The 19,161-nt window shown below is 35.3% G+C and overlaps 1 protein-coding gene across 1 annotated transcript in view; it reads right to left on the minus strand.

The window, feature by feature from the left end:
- Window positions 1-19,161, minus strand: part of CNTNAP2 (contactin associated protein 2) — a 1,190,827-nt gene that overhangs the window by 779,206 nt on the left and 392,460 nt on the right. The window contains exon 3 of the mRNA XM_074900878.1: window positions 11,892-12,085. Within this exon, the coding sequence (XP_074756979.1) occupies window positions 11,892-12,085 (194 nt within the window). The remainder of the gene's footprint in view (window positions 1-11,891; window positions 12,086-19,161) is intronic.

The raw sequence follows: 19,161 nt of genomic DNA on the forward strand, positions 1-19,161 counted from the left end.
TCCAATTCATAGTACGTCAAAGACTTACAACAGGTATGTTAATTCACCAGTTTTACTACATTAGCCAAAGATGCTAAGAATTAGCAGGTTATGCATTCATCTCTCCTTTCACTCCCAAGATACCCCTCACACATATGAGGTGGTCTAGAGATGGGAAAAATGTTATGCGTGTGAGAGCTAGAAAGCCACGAATTAGTTTTTATGTCCCCAATAATTCCTAAACAAACACAAAAAATTCCTTCGTATTGCAAATCTAGCTACAATATAAACAGGATTTTAGCATTTCTAGTAGCAGAATAAGTCATGATACATAAGTCCTGAAAAGTGACAGAGACTTTATTTTATCACTTTGTCATGTCTGGGGAGAGTCTTTATTATAAAGCTCTCGCTGTGCTTACTGTCCTGAAGTGACAGATTGTATCTAGACTGGAGCTACCACCATCTAGAAGAGTTTATTCTGAACCATTCCTCTAAGAGAAAGAATAAGCAACCTTTGGGTCTTCAAAAGTGGAGGTAACAATATTTAATAGTTTCCTATCAACCCAACCTTGAAAATAATGATAGAATAATGAATCTGAAAGCAGTTCAAACTAATGGATCTGTCAGTAACTTCATGCTAAACAACAAAAGCAGTAATAAAAGCACTCCACTAGTCACACACTTGAGTGAAATACGGGGAAAAGATCTAATCAATAGGTTGCCTACTGAGATAGTCAAAACCCGAACTCTTGTCATTGATCTATTTTATTCTCAGCTAAACTTTTTTTATTGTTTTGTTGTTGTTGTTTGGTTGGTTTTTTTTTTTTAATATTGGACATAGTAAAGGTTTAGCCATTTAATATCTGCAGAATTCTCATGGTTATTTTATCTAACATGGTACAATGTTGATGTGTTCTTTCTTTTTTCCCCCTACACGGAGAGAGTTTGACCTCTGCTGTTACTATTTTATTGTTAAATAAATATTAACCTAGTCCCTTACCTCTGCTGCAGAACCTCTGTCCCATCCTTTTTATAACTGAAAAAAAAGTTTGAGTGTAATATAATCATAATCCTCAAATCTCTAAAGCCCTAAGTCTGTGTTACAGTCACTCCCAATTGTATTTGAAATAATTTTCTCTATAGAAACTTAACAGTGCCACGTCAGCAGCTTTGCCTTATTTCTTGGAGGACTGTCAGTTACAGAGTTTATGAATCTGAACTCTTTATGGCTTTAAAAATGCTGCTTTAAAGAGGCTTATCTTGAGTATGTTAGTCCAACAGTACTCTCTCTCTCCTCTCCTCCCTTTATTCTGGCTCTCCGGTAAAATCTATCATGAATTAAGGAGACTGGCTTGATGGGAACAGGAAAAGTATGTGTACAAAACTGTGCTCAGTTTCCAGTAAATCTATGATATGGACCAATAAAGCTGAAAAGGTTAAAAAAAGACTGAATCTATCCTCAGCTAGCATCAACTTTTTTCATAATTCACCGTCTAAATATTGTAACAAAGTGTAGGGAAAAAGTCATCCATCAAACTGATCTCATTCTCCTAAATATTTCAGAAGAATGAAATAACTAAGGTCAAAGAAGTGATGAGCTGAAGAGAATATTTTTCCTCCTCATCCCCTCCTCAGTTACTTTCAACGTTTTTAAGTTTAAAAGGACTTTGCCCTGCAATCATTCAGTACAAGAAATTTTGTACAAGTGATTGGCCAGAAGTCTATGTATCATTCTTTCTTGATGTATACGCTTTCCTTTTTTTTTTTTTTTGAAGTCACTTGCTCCTATAATCTACTTAGTTTATGACCTAAGCATGAAAACAAATAACCTTCAGGATCATGGTGATCCACTGCATAAGTTTTCTTCCAGCATTTTCAGAGAACGGACCCGAGAGTAAGAAACCTATTAATACTTTATGGTTTGTTTTATGGAGAATTTTGATTGCTGATTTTGTAAGACAAAGATGGAATAATACTTTGAAAAACAGTTTGCAAAACAGTGATTTGACACTTCTACTTCCTAACATTTTGACAGTGCAGCTATTCCTCCAAACAGAACAACTTCCTGTGAGTAGTCTCAGTAGGATGAATGTACAGACAAATGCCCACTAAGCACTTCGGAAAACATGCTAATTAAAACTAGCATTTAACACTGCTCAGCATTCAGGATAGCCAATGAATTTTGTACTTAACATTTAAAAAGAAAACATCATTGTCAGCTGATCATGATTGGTAAGGGTATCACCAAGCTAACTCAAACTAGTTTATACTATGGCTAGGACAAGACGTTACTGAGCCTTTATTGCTAATAATATGAACCAATTTTGCCTTCAGCTGCACAAATGCAAATTCTGATACAGCTTTGTAAGTTTATATTATGCCATTTTAGTTAAATTTATGTACATAAAACTATAGAGAGACTGGAAACAAATTAAAGCAAGTTCTTCTCTATTTGTCTACAAGAAAGTAAGAGTTACAGCATGATTAATCACACAGTAATGCCTCACATGAACAGGTTTATTGTGTTTAACACCGATGTATTGCAATCCAGAAACTTTTGCAATTTTTTTACTTTTATTCACATTACTAAAACAGTTTTCAATAAAGATTAACTCATAATCTGTGCACATAAGCACATACGCTGTAAAAGGAAATGAAAAATATTATCATACCTGAAATTGTAACTATGTGGAACAAATTGTGTTATTTGTAAAATACCACAGAGAACACAGACTGTGTGATGACACAGCAGCAACATGCCCCAGGAAACTGTTAAGCACATATTTACTCATGTGTTCTATTGAACTCAACAAGACTTAAGTTCCAGCTAAAAGTTAAGGGCTTCCTTACATATCTTTCTGAATGGGATCTATGTCAATCAGCAAGACAGCTACAGAATAGTATCTTAAGGAGTCTGAGGATAGTAAAAAACAAAAAATTCCTATGCAAGAAGAAAATTTAAGAAATAGCACATAGGAGTTTTCCTGGCTTAAGTCTAACTTTTTCATATTTTTAATGTGAATTTACTGATTATGAAAGTTGTCCAATTATGAACCGTCAGGCTGAAGTTATCTGTACAGCCACAGACAGGTAGTGAATCAGCACTGTCAAATTTCCCCTTAAAATGCACTTCTGCTCTGAAGCCAGAGTTTATACACTGCTAAAGAAATATGGTAGATTTTTTTTTTTCTTTCCTTTATTCCTTTTTAAAGTTTATTTTTAAATTCATGTAAAAAGAATGGAAAGTCATTTTCATGGAGGAAAGAGTCTACTTTTTAGAGTTAAGGGGGCTTCAGATCACATGTATTTGTGCAAGAAAATAGTTTTGCATAATTTTACCTGAGCAACTGTCTTGATTTTGAAGTCAGGCACTTACAAGTGTATTGCCAGGATTTATACTTAAATTGTCAGTCTCCCATAGTACGTTTTCTGTGCAAAGCTCAGTCTCCCTGGTTAATAAGTACCAATCCCCAGGGAGGACCAGGGGCTAAAATGTACAATTCCACAGGTGCAAACCCAAAAATTTACATGGAAGTGAATATTTGTGGATTCCACTTGATGGGAATTGCCACAACCACACCTTTCATGTACTAGCACAAATCCATCTACTCTGCCAAACACAAATCTTTAGACTACTCAAAAAGAACATTCTAGAGGAACATAAAATGCTATGATTGTCTCCCAGTCTAAGGATTTTAAAATCACAATGCATAGCTATGTCACTTTAAGAGCTCTCCTGATACAATTATCTTTTTGTTCGTTAATAAAGGAAAAAAACAAACCTTTTTAAAAAATATCCATCAAAAAAGCACAGCTTTGTGCACACTTTCATTTTTACCAGTGCCAGGCAAATGAAAAAATAAGAACACTTCTTGCTTACCTGCCTCACATTCAGGTAAGATTTTTATTACCTGCAGTATGGTACTTACCAAAGAATTTCAGTAAGACCACTGTTCCTTTACCAAGTATTGTACCAACGCACTTGGACACAATCCCTGACTGTGTATACTCAATTTTAAACACTTAGCCTCATTACTTCACTTTCAACATTTGAAGTGAGGCATGGGAGTGTTTACGGGATCAAAACTGAAATAATTTTGCAAATGCACAATTAAGAGGGAAATGCTGAACTGTGATTAGGTTACTGGTGCCATGGATGGGTTTTAACCTGAATTTAGAACTAATATTTAAAGTTTCCTAAACTTTAGAGATATTCTATGATGCATCTCATTACAGAAACTGAAGGCAGCTACAAACTGCAGACAGAAATGAAAGTCACATGTGTCAAAGAGAGGAAAAATACAGAATACATTAGGGTTGATTTGAATCTTCAACAATTAGCACTTTGGGCATATCTCGGACACCATCCAGAATCACAGGCTGGAAGGAACTTCTGCAGGTCATTTGGTTGAACTCCCTCGCAACCTCTCCAGGCAATTCTGTTCTAGAGTTTCATCACCCTCACGGGGAAAAAATAGGAATGAACTGAGGAAGTCCTTGACAGATCTACTTTTTGACAGTGCTACAGACAGCTACATACAGAAGTGTAGTATGTATGTCAAATACTTCCACGAGTATTTTATATTCTACAATGTATTTTAACATAAGGCAACCTGATTACTAAGTAAATGGGCAAGACTCCACATTTTCTAATTTAACTTAAGGCATGTCAAAAACCTGTATGATGAATTTTTTAAATCCAGAAATCACTAGAACTCCTATTTCTAACCATACTTTCATCAAATGAAACATTAGCTACACTATGCTAGATCTACTTTTTATTCAATGTATAATAAAATATAATAATTAATATCTATTAACAATGAAAGATTGAGAATGCCATAAAGCGGGTTTTTTTGGTCATATGCCGGCCTTCTGCTACAAAAAGAGCCACAGAAGTTACTTGATATATTCATAGATGGTAGCCAAGCAAGAGGGCTGACAAGCAACAAGGAAATTGGTACAGTTCATTTTATTCAGTCACATTCAGTAGATCTTAATCTAGACATTCAAATATGTGTCTATAGAGAACCTGTAAAAATTCAAAAACTTTGAAAATTCAGCTCTGGTTCAATCACCTAAGCAAGTGTTCAGGCTTTCTAGAAGGGGTTGAGGACAACCTACATAATTCTGCTAGGTGTTTTAAGAGTCTATTGATGCACTCCAGTCAGCTCTGTACATATCAGCTGAGGACTGGAAACATTCTTAACACAAGCCCAGTGCAGCAGCCAGCGTGGGTCTTGCTTGGTGCTATGCATGAGCTACAAAAACTGCGAATTGTTACCTGAGGCATGATGCCATGCAGCCAGGCTATGACTACTGTCATTGCTGAGCTGATTAAGCATACTCTTGCGAGCTTGCTTAAGGGCCTGTGCATTGTGAGATGATGGCACTTGAAGGTATTTGAAAATCAAGCCATCTGAGAGCTAAAAAATAGATTTAGGTGCAAGCCTTTAGATATCTGTGTTTAAAATTCGATGGTTTAACATAAACAGACAAGTAGCCCTCAGGCTAAGAACAAAAGATTAGAAAATAATCCTTTAGAATGGAAACGCTCTAGCAGACTACAGTGCAAACCTCTAATATGTTATCCCAATTTGTTTTTTATTTAATGACCTGTACAGAATCGAAGGAGGGCTTGGGCATTGTCTGCCACCACACCAGGAGGAATTTTGTCTTCTGTCTACTTGGCATACTCGGTGATAGATTAAAATAGTTCTGCTTTTGCCTCTGGAGATAGATTTTATAATTGTATTAGGCTTTCTCTCATAAACGAGATAAGTAGCTGTGCAGTGAAAAAAAAAAAAAAATCATAATTTCCTTCTGATCAAATCCATTTCCAAAACGTCAGTGTATCTTTCCCTCAAAAAAATGTTATTTTAAATTACAAGCTAACTTGTGAACCCATGTTTCTGCTAAAAACAACATAAAAGGGCATTCTTCCTGCACAAAATACGTGTTTTCAAGGATTCTAAAAAAAAATATGTTTAGAATGCCTTACAATGAGGCCATGGATTCATCTGTGAAATACATTGTTAGAGTCCTGTAAGGATTTTTTTTTGTTTTTCAGAAAACTCAGGATTTTAAACTAGCATTACTTCTTATCCCAATTTGGTGTTAATCTTCGTATTCCAACATTTAAAAGGCCATCAGATCGTCTGCCATTTTAAAAGAAATACAGTCTGTGGCTGTGACAGCGTTTGGCATAGATATATTTTGCCATGATATTTCAGATAACCCCAAGTGTGTTTCTCTAAATGCATTAAAAATTTATACAATTTCTCTTAACAGATTCCACACAGAAAGAGATTAGAAAACAGGCTTCATGAGGATAGCACTGATGTTTATCTGTAAAGTTCTTTTCTTCAGGGTTTCTAAAAATTCCTTGTCAGCAACTGCCTGAATTTCTAAAGGTGTCCTCTCAACACTCTATTATATTTTTTTGACATTATAGCAGAGGCTGTTACGTTAGATATATAAGAGAGTTTAGCTTCACTACAGCAAAATAAGTATTTTCCTGTATCCATACCCTTTCAGTCATGGGACCTCAAAGTATAGGTTCACAATGTGCACAAAGTACTGAGACATATTGACTTTGGTGGGAGTTACAACACCTCATTCACTCAATACACCCATAAAGGCAATATTGGCTGTTGCAAGTGGATGGAGCAATCTTTATTAGATAAAAGGCATGGCAGACAGGGACTCAAAGACATAACATCCAGACAAGCTAAGGCATAATGAAATTAAGAAAAGGCACACAGGAGATTCTAGGAGAAAAATGAGAATTTCCGTCCTCCCCACCCCAGAAGGAAAGTTAAAATTAAAGTATTTCTAGTAATAAAATAACTGGAGGATTAAGAGACGGTAAAAATTACACTGGTCACCTTGCTGGCATTGCTATGGAGACACAAAGATACTGGACATAAAAATTCTTCCAGATAGGATAAATCCAGATATTCTTAAATAGAAAAAAAAACAATAAATTCACTCATTCTCAAAAGACTTCAGGGCCTTCTATAAACACTAGTCAAAACTTTTGTACTGACTAATATATCAAACCACTTTGTCATGTTTAAATAGGTCTGCACAGTATCTGATATTCTTGTAGCAGACCAGCAACAACAAATGGCAGGTCACAGACCATTATAATCACATTTCATATTTTTAAATGTTCCCATAACTGCAAGTCAATATAATGTCATATAAACTAAATTGGTTTAATAAGATAATTTAATTCAATAGGAGTACTTTAAAAAAAGAAAACCAGGCAAAAAGTTCAGGCCCATAAGCACATTAACCTAGCAAATCCTTCTATGATGTAAGTTTCCACTCAATATCTTACGGCGTGACCACAAAAAAGGAAAGCAGCAGTAAGTATCAAACTCAAGAACTCTTTCATAGCATCCTTCATTAACATTGTTTACTTTAGGGTCATGGAAATAAGTTGGCTCTCAGGGAAAAAGCAGTGACAGCTTTTACAAAGCACATAATTCTTGCATGTCCTAACAGGGCGGGTGTATGCCTGAATTTATTCTTCTTCACTTGTAGTTGCTATACACAAATCACTGCACTCCAAGACGTATGCGCTAAGTCCTTGGATAGCTATAAATGATACGCCATAGAGCAGGTGGAAGGAACTGGGAATGTGACAAGGCTTGCAGATTTTTCTCCCGTAATCTAACCAGAATTAGCATGTCAGGACAACTGAATTCTGAGCAGATGGCTTCCACATCATTTCAGCTAGGTGGAGCTGCAAATGATTGCCTTTCATCTACCTAGACATGAAATGTTACTTTAGGGCTGTCTGATCGTTGGTATTTCCAAAGACATCCAACGTATTAAACATCTCAAGTCTCAACACAGCTTGAAAAAGTTAATCATCCAACTCACTTGTGCTTCCTTTCACAATAAATTTTGGCTCAATACTATGTCAAAATACCCTGATATCTGAGAGCTAGTTTTCCTATGCAAGCTAAATCCACTGTGCTGTACCAACTTCCTCCCTTCAAAATCAAGGGGAACCATGGAAATGAAGAGACTGCACTTCTCAAACAGTAAGTTGCTCCTTAGTGCCCAGAGAAATGCAAAGTTCGTTTTACAATTAACTTACTGGATTTCTCGTTATTTCACCTGAAAAAGAAACTCCTAAAAATAAAAATTGTTTAAAGCAGTATATAAATTCCTTTCCCAGAATCATTCTTCGTAGTGAAAGCGATGTAATCACTTAATGTATTTTCAGTAATAAAAATACTACAAAAGCAGATGTTATGCATAATACTTTTAAAGTTTAATTAAAACTGAAAGAAAACCAGTAACAAAACCAGAAAAACATAACTGCTTTCAACTGAAGCAGCATCCAGTTTGTCCAGGGCTAATTTTTCTCTAAAACAACAAAATCTGCTTTCATTTACATCTTTGCAACTTCACTTAAGTTCACTGAGGCTGAAGGTGAGTCAACTACAGAATATAATTTGGAGGTCATGTGCAAAGGATCTGCACTCCACCTTTCCCATCAGTATTTTTTTGAAACTCATAATTACAGTAACACTTTCTCCTTCATCACCCTGACTTCGATATCCCCAAGAATAAGGCAATGAGATGGATGAGAGCTGATCCCAAGTTCTGCTAGAGTAATCAAACTTTAAAAGAAGATACCTTATGGGACAACTTCAAGTGTACCAGGGATTTTCTAGTTTCCCTTAGGAAAGGTTTGAGTCTTAGAGGTGTTTAGTACTGCCACTAATGCTTACCATTTGAGTCTCAATGTTTTCATAAGATGTCAGCATTTTCTTATTATACCTATACAATACTTGCATTGTGCTTAGCGTGAGGCATTTACATCATCTATATCCAAGTTAGGAAACAGAAACAGTATTATATGTAAAATCATGTCTGGTATGTATTCATTAGGTAAACAGATGGATGGCATTAATTTAGTGACCAAAATGAGAATCTATACCAAAACAAAGGTATACTGTGTACATGAAATGCCTCAGTGGATTGACATATGAAGGGAAACTTCATGACCTATCAAAATTAGAATCTCAGACTACAAGAGTGAAGATAGGGGAAGTGATCAAAATTCTCTAGTTGCTAGGCATTTTATGGAAAGAGGCCACATTCACTCATCTTATTAAAATTCATGGAAATTGAAAATATCCAAAAGCTCAGGAGGGGTGGGGTCAGAAAATGTATTTCACAGAACTGGGAAGCTTACTCTAAATTCACCTTGAAAGCATTTTCCCCATCACATACTTCCTGAGAGCCTTTTGATTTCTTTCCTACTTAGGAGATAATTATAGAACCTTTTTTTTCCCCTCCCTGACCAATGCATAGAGAAGGGATTCATTTCAGTATTTTATGCAGATTATCTTGGTTTGTTTTTAACTAGATCTTTGTTGGAAGTTATTTCTCCTTTGCTCTCTCAAACTCATTTAGTAAGCTTTATTTTTATTTTCTTCCATTTCCCATATCTCATCCTGTGGCTATGTAATTTGATTTTGTACCTGCCTTAGAATTAAATATTGTTGAACTCTGACCTTCGATTTTCCTCTTTTCCTTTGCTTTCTCCTTCAATTTCAAATTTACTGTTGTCGGGAAAAAATGACACTCAGGCATGGGGATGATGGAAGAGGGACATAAATCAAAAGCTATCTAGCACCTTCCTCTTGTGGATAAAAGATCTAAAAGGTATAAATACAAAGGGAAAGACTAAACACTCCCTAAAAGGATTTCTAAGGGCACCGGAATCATCTGATGTTTTTAAGATCACAGTCATTTCAGCCAGGAGGAATCTGGCTTTACAAGTTCAAATTGCCAGTGCTGGATACTTGGCTCTTGTGGTCTGATCTGGCCCTCACAGCTTTGGCTGTCTTTAATTTCTTAGACAAGTGACACTAAGAGGAAGATGTGATGGGAAATTCTGCACCACCCCGTTTCCACATGAAGGAAGTCTGTCTCCTTGTAACACTACTGCCCCATGCTCAGGCACCTCCCCTGCCTTGGGAACATATTAAACTTAAGATTTATCAAGAGCTAATAAGCACAGTAGTTTCAAGATTAAACCAAAGCTCAGACATCACTTAAAAACAGAAACAATGTGGTTTTAGGCAAATTAGAAGTAAAATCAAGACCCATAGGGTTTCTTTTGGCTAGTAGCTCAGCTTTATTCTTTTAAAAAAAAGCTGGGATAGGGCAGCTTTTTTTTTTTTTTTAAAAATAAACCCCACTGCTTTTCTAGTATTGGATAAAAATTGCACGACATGAACAGTAGCAATCAGCTTGCTAAGTACATCCCAAAGATTTAGCATTCCAAATAGAAGTAGCAGACTTCTGCATAAGTGATCACTCATTTTTCAAGTGATATTGATGGTCAATAACAGACCAACAGTTTTCTCCCTGAAATCACCAATCATACATAATGTCTAATAAAGAGAAAAATGAAATGTTCTTTCATGAAGAAGTTTTCAGTATTAAGAGACAATATAAGAAAAAAGACTTTCTACAAAGCCCTGAGAAAGGTGGGCCACTTTGGAAATAAAGTCACAGCTGTGACTAAATCAAGTAAAACACACCACCACAAAGATTTTCACATTAAAATGATGTGAAATCTGTTCTTAAGAACAGATTTTTCCTCAGCCTACCTGCCCTGCTTTATATATCATTCACTTAGGCAGCTGCATAGCCCTCTCCCATTCCCCCGAGACAAATTCTAGTACTTCAATAGTATATTTTGAAGGAGCTTTTCTACTTCTTTTTAGTTTATATATATATATATATATATATAAAAGTGGTCTTAAGAAGAAAAAATTTTTATATTTATAAAGCTTAAATGTGAGCTCCCCCCCACCCCGATGGACAACATTCACACCACCAAGTCCTAAGGAAACTAAAGCAGCACCCAATTTTTTTCTCTTCACTCCTGTCTGTCTCCCTGGCTTTAATTTCTCCCTCTTTCAAAATCCTGTCTGGCACATGGAGGAGGCTTTTTCAATAAATCAATACTCTAATAAAAATGACTGCCTCTATGTACTCCACATATTAAGCAAGTTTCTCTTATACAGATAAAAACATTCACCTTCTGCTCTACATTTTACATTCGTTTTCAGTAACAGACCTTAATAAAAGGAGCACCTGGCAAAAATGTGAATCTAAAATAGCACAGTGTTAAATCTTGTCTGCTTTGACAATATTTTTCTGATGAGGCATAATAGCTAATCCACTTAATTTGGTTTCAGAAAGAATTATAGCATGTTATTGTTTTCAAAGTATACTTTTGAAAAAGAGTAACCATCTGAAAGAACTGTTAGGAGAATAGGTATGTTAAATAATAGCTATCACTTTCTGTCAGCAAAATGGAAGGATACTGTTTTCAGCAAGAATAAAATTAGCATCTTATCTATGAAAAATGTAAAACACAACCGCAATATAAGATTTTTCCTAAAGTTATTATAGCATAAACATCCCTGTAGCACCTATATGGAAAACAACACATACATGAATAAACTGCTCCCCAGCATATGTACACACAAAGAACAAATTACCTTCTAAAATGTTATGCTTAAGAGCAGAATTTTCAAAACTACTTTTATGTCTCACATTTACTCCATGAAATCGGTGAAAAGAATAGGCAGGGAAATAAAAGCCAAAGCATAAGAGACTCATTGAGGAATACCATCAACAACAGAACATCTACATGTTCTGACAGTTACTATCACACCAAATGGGCTTTGTTAATCCAGGGATAGGCCTCCTGACAGCAGCTGCAACTTGAACCACTGTTTTGAGGTAAGCTCTGTTCTGTCCTCGCAGAAACCACACTGAACTGTTGTATGAGGTGTAGAGCTCCTAAAACCACAATCAATTAACACTGCTACAGCATATGCTTCCATTTTACACCAGTGACTTACCCAGATATTTCCATCTTGGTGGTACGGTTTCCAGTTTCTCCCTGTATCGCTATAGAGCATCCGATACTGAGTGACCCAGTCAGAACTGCTATACCTGCCTTGAGTCGCAATAGCACTGATCTGCTTCCTATTCCCAAAATCCACCTGCAGCCATTGGTAATGATCGCTGTCTGATGGAGACCAACCGCCTGCACCTGTTGGGTTGAAACAGGAGAGAGAGATTTAGACCTCAAACACTTGCTTTGAAGTGAACACATTGTGAAGATGCTGATTGCTGGAAGGCAGCCCAGCTGAGAAGAGTGTAATACCAAAAAAACTTGAACACATACAAGAGAAATATGATTGCACATTTGTTTAAAAATGCATCTTTAGCACGGGCTTCAAATGCATTAACTCTGTTGCCTTAATCATTTTATGATATAATTATAATAATTCAATAGGCTGACTACTAATTGATCAATGCCTTTATAATGCCTTGATTACAGTTTATTAGTTTTTGCCAAATTGTAATTGTTCAAGGGTTGACCAATTTGCCGTGAAATCCTTTGTCAGAGTAAGTTGGCACATATCAATAACAATCTTTGGATTTCATATGCCTTTTCAATAGCATTTCATGTTAAAGAGATAAGATAAATAAAATGGGAGGAAATAAGAGCAAGCTCTCTGCCTTCCTATGTTTCACTGTAGTTCACAAACTGAAAGATCTACCAGAAGTGAAAAATCAGCAGGTACTGCAGGCTTGGATCCACTTTTGATCTGCTGCGTGTACAAGCTGTCACAGATTACATTGGCAGATGCCTCATAGAAGTGTGATTGCTCTCTGTGGGTCAGTGAATTAACTTGACAGTAATACCATTAACAATATTCTTCTCAGACAGTAGACTACACTGAACTGTTCTAGATAAAGAAGGCCAGTGATGCATAAATAAATGTACTATTAAGACATTAATGTAATTTCTTATTCTTCTGAAATAAAAAATATCAAGGGTAAAATTGTAGTTGGATACTGCAGAGAATGATAAAAATTCTAAGACAGATATTATAATATTTACCATAACTATAAGTATTAGGAAATACATGAAACATCAAAAAAACATCTATCAACACAGAGAAAAAGTGGAGAATCATTCTCTTTATATTCATAGCAGACATTAAGATGCAGAAAGCAAAAACTTTACAGACTTAAAGTGATTACAGAAGGGGTTTTTTTCCTTTCCTTTTAAGTTTGAACCAAATAAATGGCCTGGCACACCATGAAATCATGTAGTCTAGTCCACGGGCCAATTTTTGTTGCTTTTAATTTCAGTTATAGACTTCAATTGAGTCACAAACCTATCCTGCCTGCCAAGCAAGAAACTCTTTGCTATACTAGGTCTTATATACTCCCATCATTAGGCGGCAGCATTGCCTCAGTCTTAGACAATTCTCAAATTCATTCAGCTGCTACAGGTGTTAACATTTGCAGGTCATAGGACATTTTAATGTTGTGATACCAATGGGATCATTTGATGTCGTAAGTAGTTGCCTTTCATTGTAATTAAAGTATAGCAGTACGCCCATGACATCTGAGTTGTTAAAATTTTTAAGATTTACAATAGATGTTTTGTCCCTGCTCTACAGGTAACAGAACACAGATTAGGGATATGGAATAGTTAAAAGCTATTTAAACAAACAAACAAACAGACAAAAAACACAACAAAATAAACCATCCTTATTAAAAGCACTTGCAGGGAAAAGTATTCTCACATATTCCCAAATTCAAACAAGCTCTATTTTTGCAAAGAATGGCAACTGGTCATTTAAAAATAGAATATAGCTTCTTCATGACTACTGTGCAAGGGGCTTGGAATAGTTAGCTCTACATACTCATAATAGCAGAGATGCTGCTTTCTCTCCCTATCCTAACATTCTCACCCAGCTGGCATATCTGAGACTGATGGCACACAAAGAATAAGAAGCTGCCCCTGTACAGAAGCCACCTTTGTGAAAGGACCCTTTGGTGGCTCCAGAAAACATAATGTTCAAATATGAGCATGCAAAAATTATTATGGAAGACAGAGCTGATAAATCCATCAATAAAATGTCCTTTACCAATGCAACCCTTGAAAAAGGATGAGATACTATAACTGTAAGAAAGCTAAAACAGAAGGTTTTTACACTTTTTACTTATGCAGGAGATTTTGTTATGCAGGGCATCTACATTAAAACAGGAGATTTTGTTATGTACATTGAAAAGACAAAACTTTTAACTATATCAAGATGTAATTTTTTCCTTTAGTACATTCATATCACTGAGATGAGACTTTGGCCTTCTTTAGCTCATAAACATAATAATTGTAAACTGCAACTAGATTTCAGAAAGTCTTCACCTACACATCATTGAAAAGTTTGGAAAGACTGAGTGCTAACATTCATTTTCCCTTTTTTTTTTTTTTTTTTTTTTTTTGAGGTAAGAAGAGGCAGAAAACATTCTTCACATCATGCCTGACAAAAGTTAGAGATATGTGACACAATAGTCACGCCTAGGCCAGGAGATGGAAATATGAGTATTGCAAGACAGTCAGCCCTATAACCATCTCTAATAAGTGAGAGACAAGAATTTTAGTCAATACTGCAGACAGCAGCAAACAATTTTATCCTGTTTCTTGACCTAATTCTCTATCTCAGTTTCACATTTGCCTTCTGGCTTTTCCAAGCAAGTAAATAAATAAATAGAGAAAAGGGATGAAGGAGAAACACATTGTATTATAGCTAAATGTGCTGCTTAGCAGACCAGCATGGGAAGCAAATGGTGATTAGTCTGTGCGGCAGGGCAGGCGTCAGCCATTTACCAGAAGCAGCCTGTGGGGATCAATTAAAAGTTTCCTCTTCTTTGATTCATCAAGCTGTGTAATTTGGGGGAGCTGATTACTTTGTTCATTTTGTTCGTGATATGTGTAACCTCTGTTGATTCAAGGATTAATAAAGGTCCTTCTTTTTTTTCTTTTTTTTTTTTTTCAGGTGTATGCTCTAATTAAGTTATGAAAGAGTCAGATTATATAAAAATCTGTGAGATCCTTACAAAGGCCATTAATTCATCAGAGGAATTTAAGTATGTTTGTGTCTCCATTCACTCTAAGCAGGTACGAAAATCTCACTTCCCCTGAAATGTGTATGTGCTCACAGCTCAGCGTATCATTAAATATTTTGCTGAATGAAGAAGTTGGTTTGATATTGGACAGGAAATAGAGGAGTTACTGACAAATGAAATATTTAACATATTTTCCCTTTTTAAAAGGAGTGACAAATTTGGAAGTCAAACCAAATTTCCTAAATATGGCATTATTTTTGAAATACACTTATTTTTAGGACTAATATATTACAACAGAATAATGAATTATCTTTAAGGAACGAGCAAAATGACATCATGTTAGTAGTTTCACTGAGCATTTCTTTGTAGTGAAACCGCAATGGTGTATTAGATTTGTTGAATAAATCCTCTTCACAGTATTATTCTTCACATCTTGGTGTAAACTTTTTATTTTTAATGGTTACATGGATTTTATTACATGCATTATTTGCACTTTTTATTATGGCAGAAATAAGGCATTGGATATATGGGGATTTTATATGATATTCTGTTGTATTTCATGTACTGCCTTTTAATGCCAAATGCCACAATATACCAACATCAGCTACAAATTGTTAGGAAGATATTAGAACTACAAAGTACTTAAAATATATTAAACATATACATATAATATAGTTTACTATCATTTAACAGGTAAGGGGCATATATGGGGTTCTTTGGTAGCAGAGGTCCAATAAACACAACTGCAGACAATATCTGCTTCCTATTTTTATTTTTATGATATTTCAGAATTTGATGTGATTAAACATATTCACTCACTCAGCAGCCAAAATAATTGTCTGAGTGACATTAACCAAGAGATTCAGTGAATACTTTTATTTATGCTGTATAGCACTCTACACCACAAACAGGGCAACTAATTTCATCTTGAGCAAGAATGACTGTGTGTGACCCTTTGATAGTAGATAACAGAGAACTGTAAGTTCAGCAACAGTAAAGTCAACACTGAGCGTGTTGCCCACATATCTTGTGCATCCACAGGAAAGAAACTGTCCTGTACAGAAAAGCCTGAGAGTCTTAATCAGTAGCAAAGCCAGGCAGAGCATTCCTGTGATAAAAGGTGGCTATGAAAGATTTCATAAAGCTTTACTTTCAAAACTACAGGAAGTCATTTGATCTGCTCCTACTGCAGACCAACCGAACAATGTGTAATATATCTACTACTGAAAAAGACACTCAATGATGCAGAAGACACATAAAGCTATATTCAGAATGCTAAGAATTGTAAAACTTTATTCTTTTGATGACTTTTCACCAAATAAAGACAATTGCTAAGAAATGGTATTAACATCATTACAAGAGCTGAAGTTTAAAGATTTTTTTTTTTTTTTAATTATTAAAACCCCCAATGGCTTTCATGTTTGGTTTTGTTTTTGTTTTGTTTTGTTTTTCTTAAATTTTATTCTACAGGTTCATTCCATGGAACTGAAAACAATATGAAAAACACAGCATATCTCCAAATGACACATGCAAAAGATAGCTCTTAATATAATATATTCCTAGGAGTATAAAGAATTCAAGTCAATATGAGTCTATTTTTGCAAAATTTCATGTATAATTTTTTTCCTTTTAATTAATCATACATTTCAGCTTCCTACTCAAAGTTGAGTGAGCTAGCTCTCATTTACTACACACTAAGAAAGTGTTTGTGATGAGTTAGCCCTACCTTCTTATCATTAGCTCCTGATAAATTGTCAGTAAGTAGCAGTGCTGGGTTAGGCTTACAGATTTTAGATTTTTAGCTGAACTGTCATATGCTACTTAGCTTACAGATGTATAAGAAGGGACATTGATGACTTTTGAACATCTCTGTTCCATTTCAGTTAGAAATCTTCTTTCTTTTGAAAATTTGCACTTTCATCTTCATTCATAGGGGAAACTGGAAAGATTAATTTGCACTAGAAGAATCGATTCTTGTTTTAGTCACACTTGTTCATCATTCCCTACTTCAAATCACAAAATAAAAGATAGCAGTGCTGCAGTAAGTCTAGTTTTCTACTCTTTTCAAATCAGTAATAAAGGTTTCAATGACATGAATGAAAGAAGGAGGGGATCCTTAGTCAGAAATTTCATTAGAAAACAAACTATGAAAAGCTATAGATAGAAGATTTAGGATTTGCAGTAGTTATAATTCAAGGATTACTTTACCTAATCATAGAAAACTTCTATAGCCTTTCATCAAGAAAGCAAAAAATGTGTCTTTTTTAATAATTATGTCATAATAACCTGAAACATTCTTAGAGTTTGAATCTGCTTATTTGCATGAGAAAAACACAACCTAATCTTTCAATGAGAAATAACACTTTCTAGGTCACTGCAATAGCATGAAATCAATACTGTTTGATACCTTGCTATTTTCCAAGGCATTGTTTGTCATTCCTCTACATAAAAATAAATCAAGACAAAAAGGAAAACTTTGAAATACCGAGACCATTCATTCAACTGCACTTCAGAGAAAATACAGGCAGCCATTTTCTACAGTATCCTAGAAAACAATATAAAACAGTCAAACTTCTAAACTGCATAAATCCACCTGCACTGTTAGTGACTGTTATGCTTAAGTAGACCATCAATGGGGGTTTCCTTTTCTGGTTTGTCTTACTTTGTCCATGTTATCATTGTAGATAAAGACTGTAGACACACAGTAAAACATTCAACTTTACACAGAGCAAATAACATCATAGCATTGAGTGGGTCTAGTCACATTGAGAGAAGTTATGCACATACAGAAATCCTGGATGATTAAACACTTTGCACTTCAAGATGCTTCAAGCAAGGATTGCATTTACCCTCTAAAAACCAGATTCCAATCCTCATATAGGGCTCCACTTCTAATTAAAGCAATCTTTTCCTGATATTGGCATGGATAAACATTTTTTATTTCGTTATCATAAACAGCATGCACTGTTATATATCTCGTAGTCACCTGCTCTTCTAGATAAATTTGGATTTGCAATCCAGTTCCTGTCTTCAGGGTAGAGAATTGCTTTCGCATGTTTGAAGAGCTCTTCTTTCCAGCATATAACAACAGTGATGGAATTGCAGACAGGCCACGCATGACACTGATTGAGGGCATATAATCGAACATTCTGCTTCAGAAGAAGCAAAAGTTGATATTAAGAAAGCAGCAAATGCTGAGAAAATAGCAGCATGATTATAGTCACTCTCTATTTAAAATTATCTATATTTATTTTGTAAAAAGTTAAATATCACAGAAGAGGACAGAAATGAAAACTACTAGATATCTTCTCCAGAATTCATTAGTAGAATTTACCTCAAATCAGACCATATTCACAAAAAAATGGCAAATTAGACCCAACCTTTGGCCTAGCTCCCTGTGAGTTTCAAGAGCAGCTTTCCAGAGGTGACACAAGAATGGGGCTCCAGTAAGCCTTGAAGGTTCAAGTTCCCTATAAAATGATAAAATATATTTTGCAGGGGTAGCAGAAGATAGGAAAGGTCCAGTATTCATTCAGTGTATTTGTTTCTTTAAACTATATAATACTTTTTTTTTTTTTTTCCTTTGGTGGGGCTGGAGTGGGGTGGTGAGGAGGGGAATTAGCCCTTATTCACTTTAGTATATTAATTTTTTGGACACTGTTACAACTACTTTTAGAAGACTTGCCCTCTACTAAAAAATAGATCGGGGTGATGGTGGGAAACCCTAATTATATTTCTTAAAATTATTTCATTTTAATTTAAAAGCCTGAAAGTTAAGAGTAGAAATAACCCAAGGGATAACAGTAGTTATCAGGATACAGTCCACACAGATCTTTAAAAGAACATTACAATCTCCAAATTATTTTTTAAGTCCTAATAGATCTTTCTTACAGTAAATGCAATTAAAATAAATCCCTTGATGTAGTGTCTGCTTCTTAATACCCACTGCTTCCTAGTATATCTTAACTGAGCACAAACCACATATGAGGGAATGAACGATCAATCTACCCTAAGGAACAGTGGTGATATCTAACAATAAAAATGATGCAAAAGAGATCTCATCGTTGTCATTCACAGTTGTCAAACTCAAAACAGGGGAAAAAAATTATAAGCCTGAGGAGTCTCATATCCTGAATCCACTGTTGGGGAACAAACACTTTGCAGCTTTGGTTATTTTAATGAACACATCACTTTAAACTA

The sequence above is a fragment of the Athene noctua genome, chromosome 2 (genome assembly GCF_965140245.1).
Source record: "Athene noctua chromosome 2, bAthNoc1.hap1.1, whole genome shotgun sequence".
In the NCBI taxonomy this organism is placed as follows: Eukaryota; Metazoa; Chordata; class Aves; order Strigiformes; family Strigidae; genus Athene; species Athene noctua.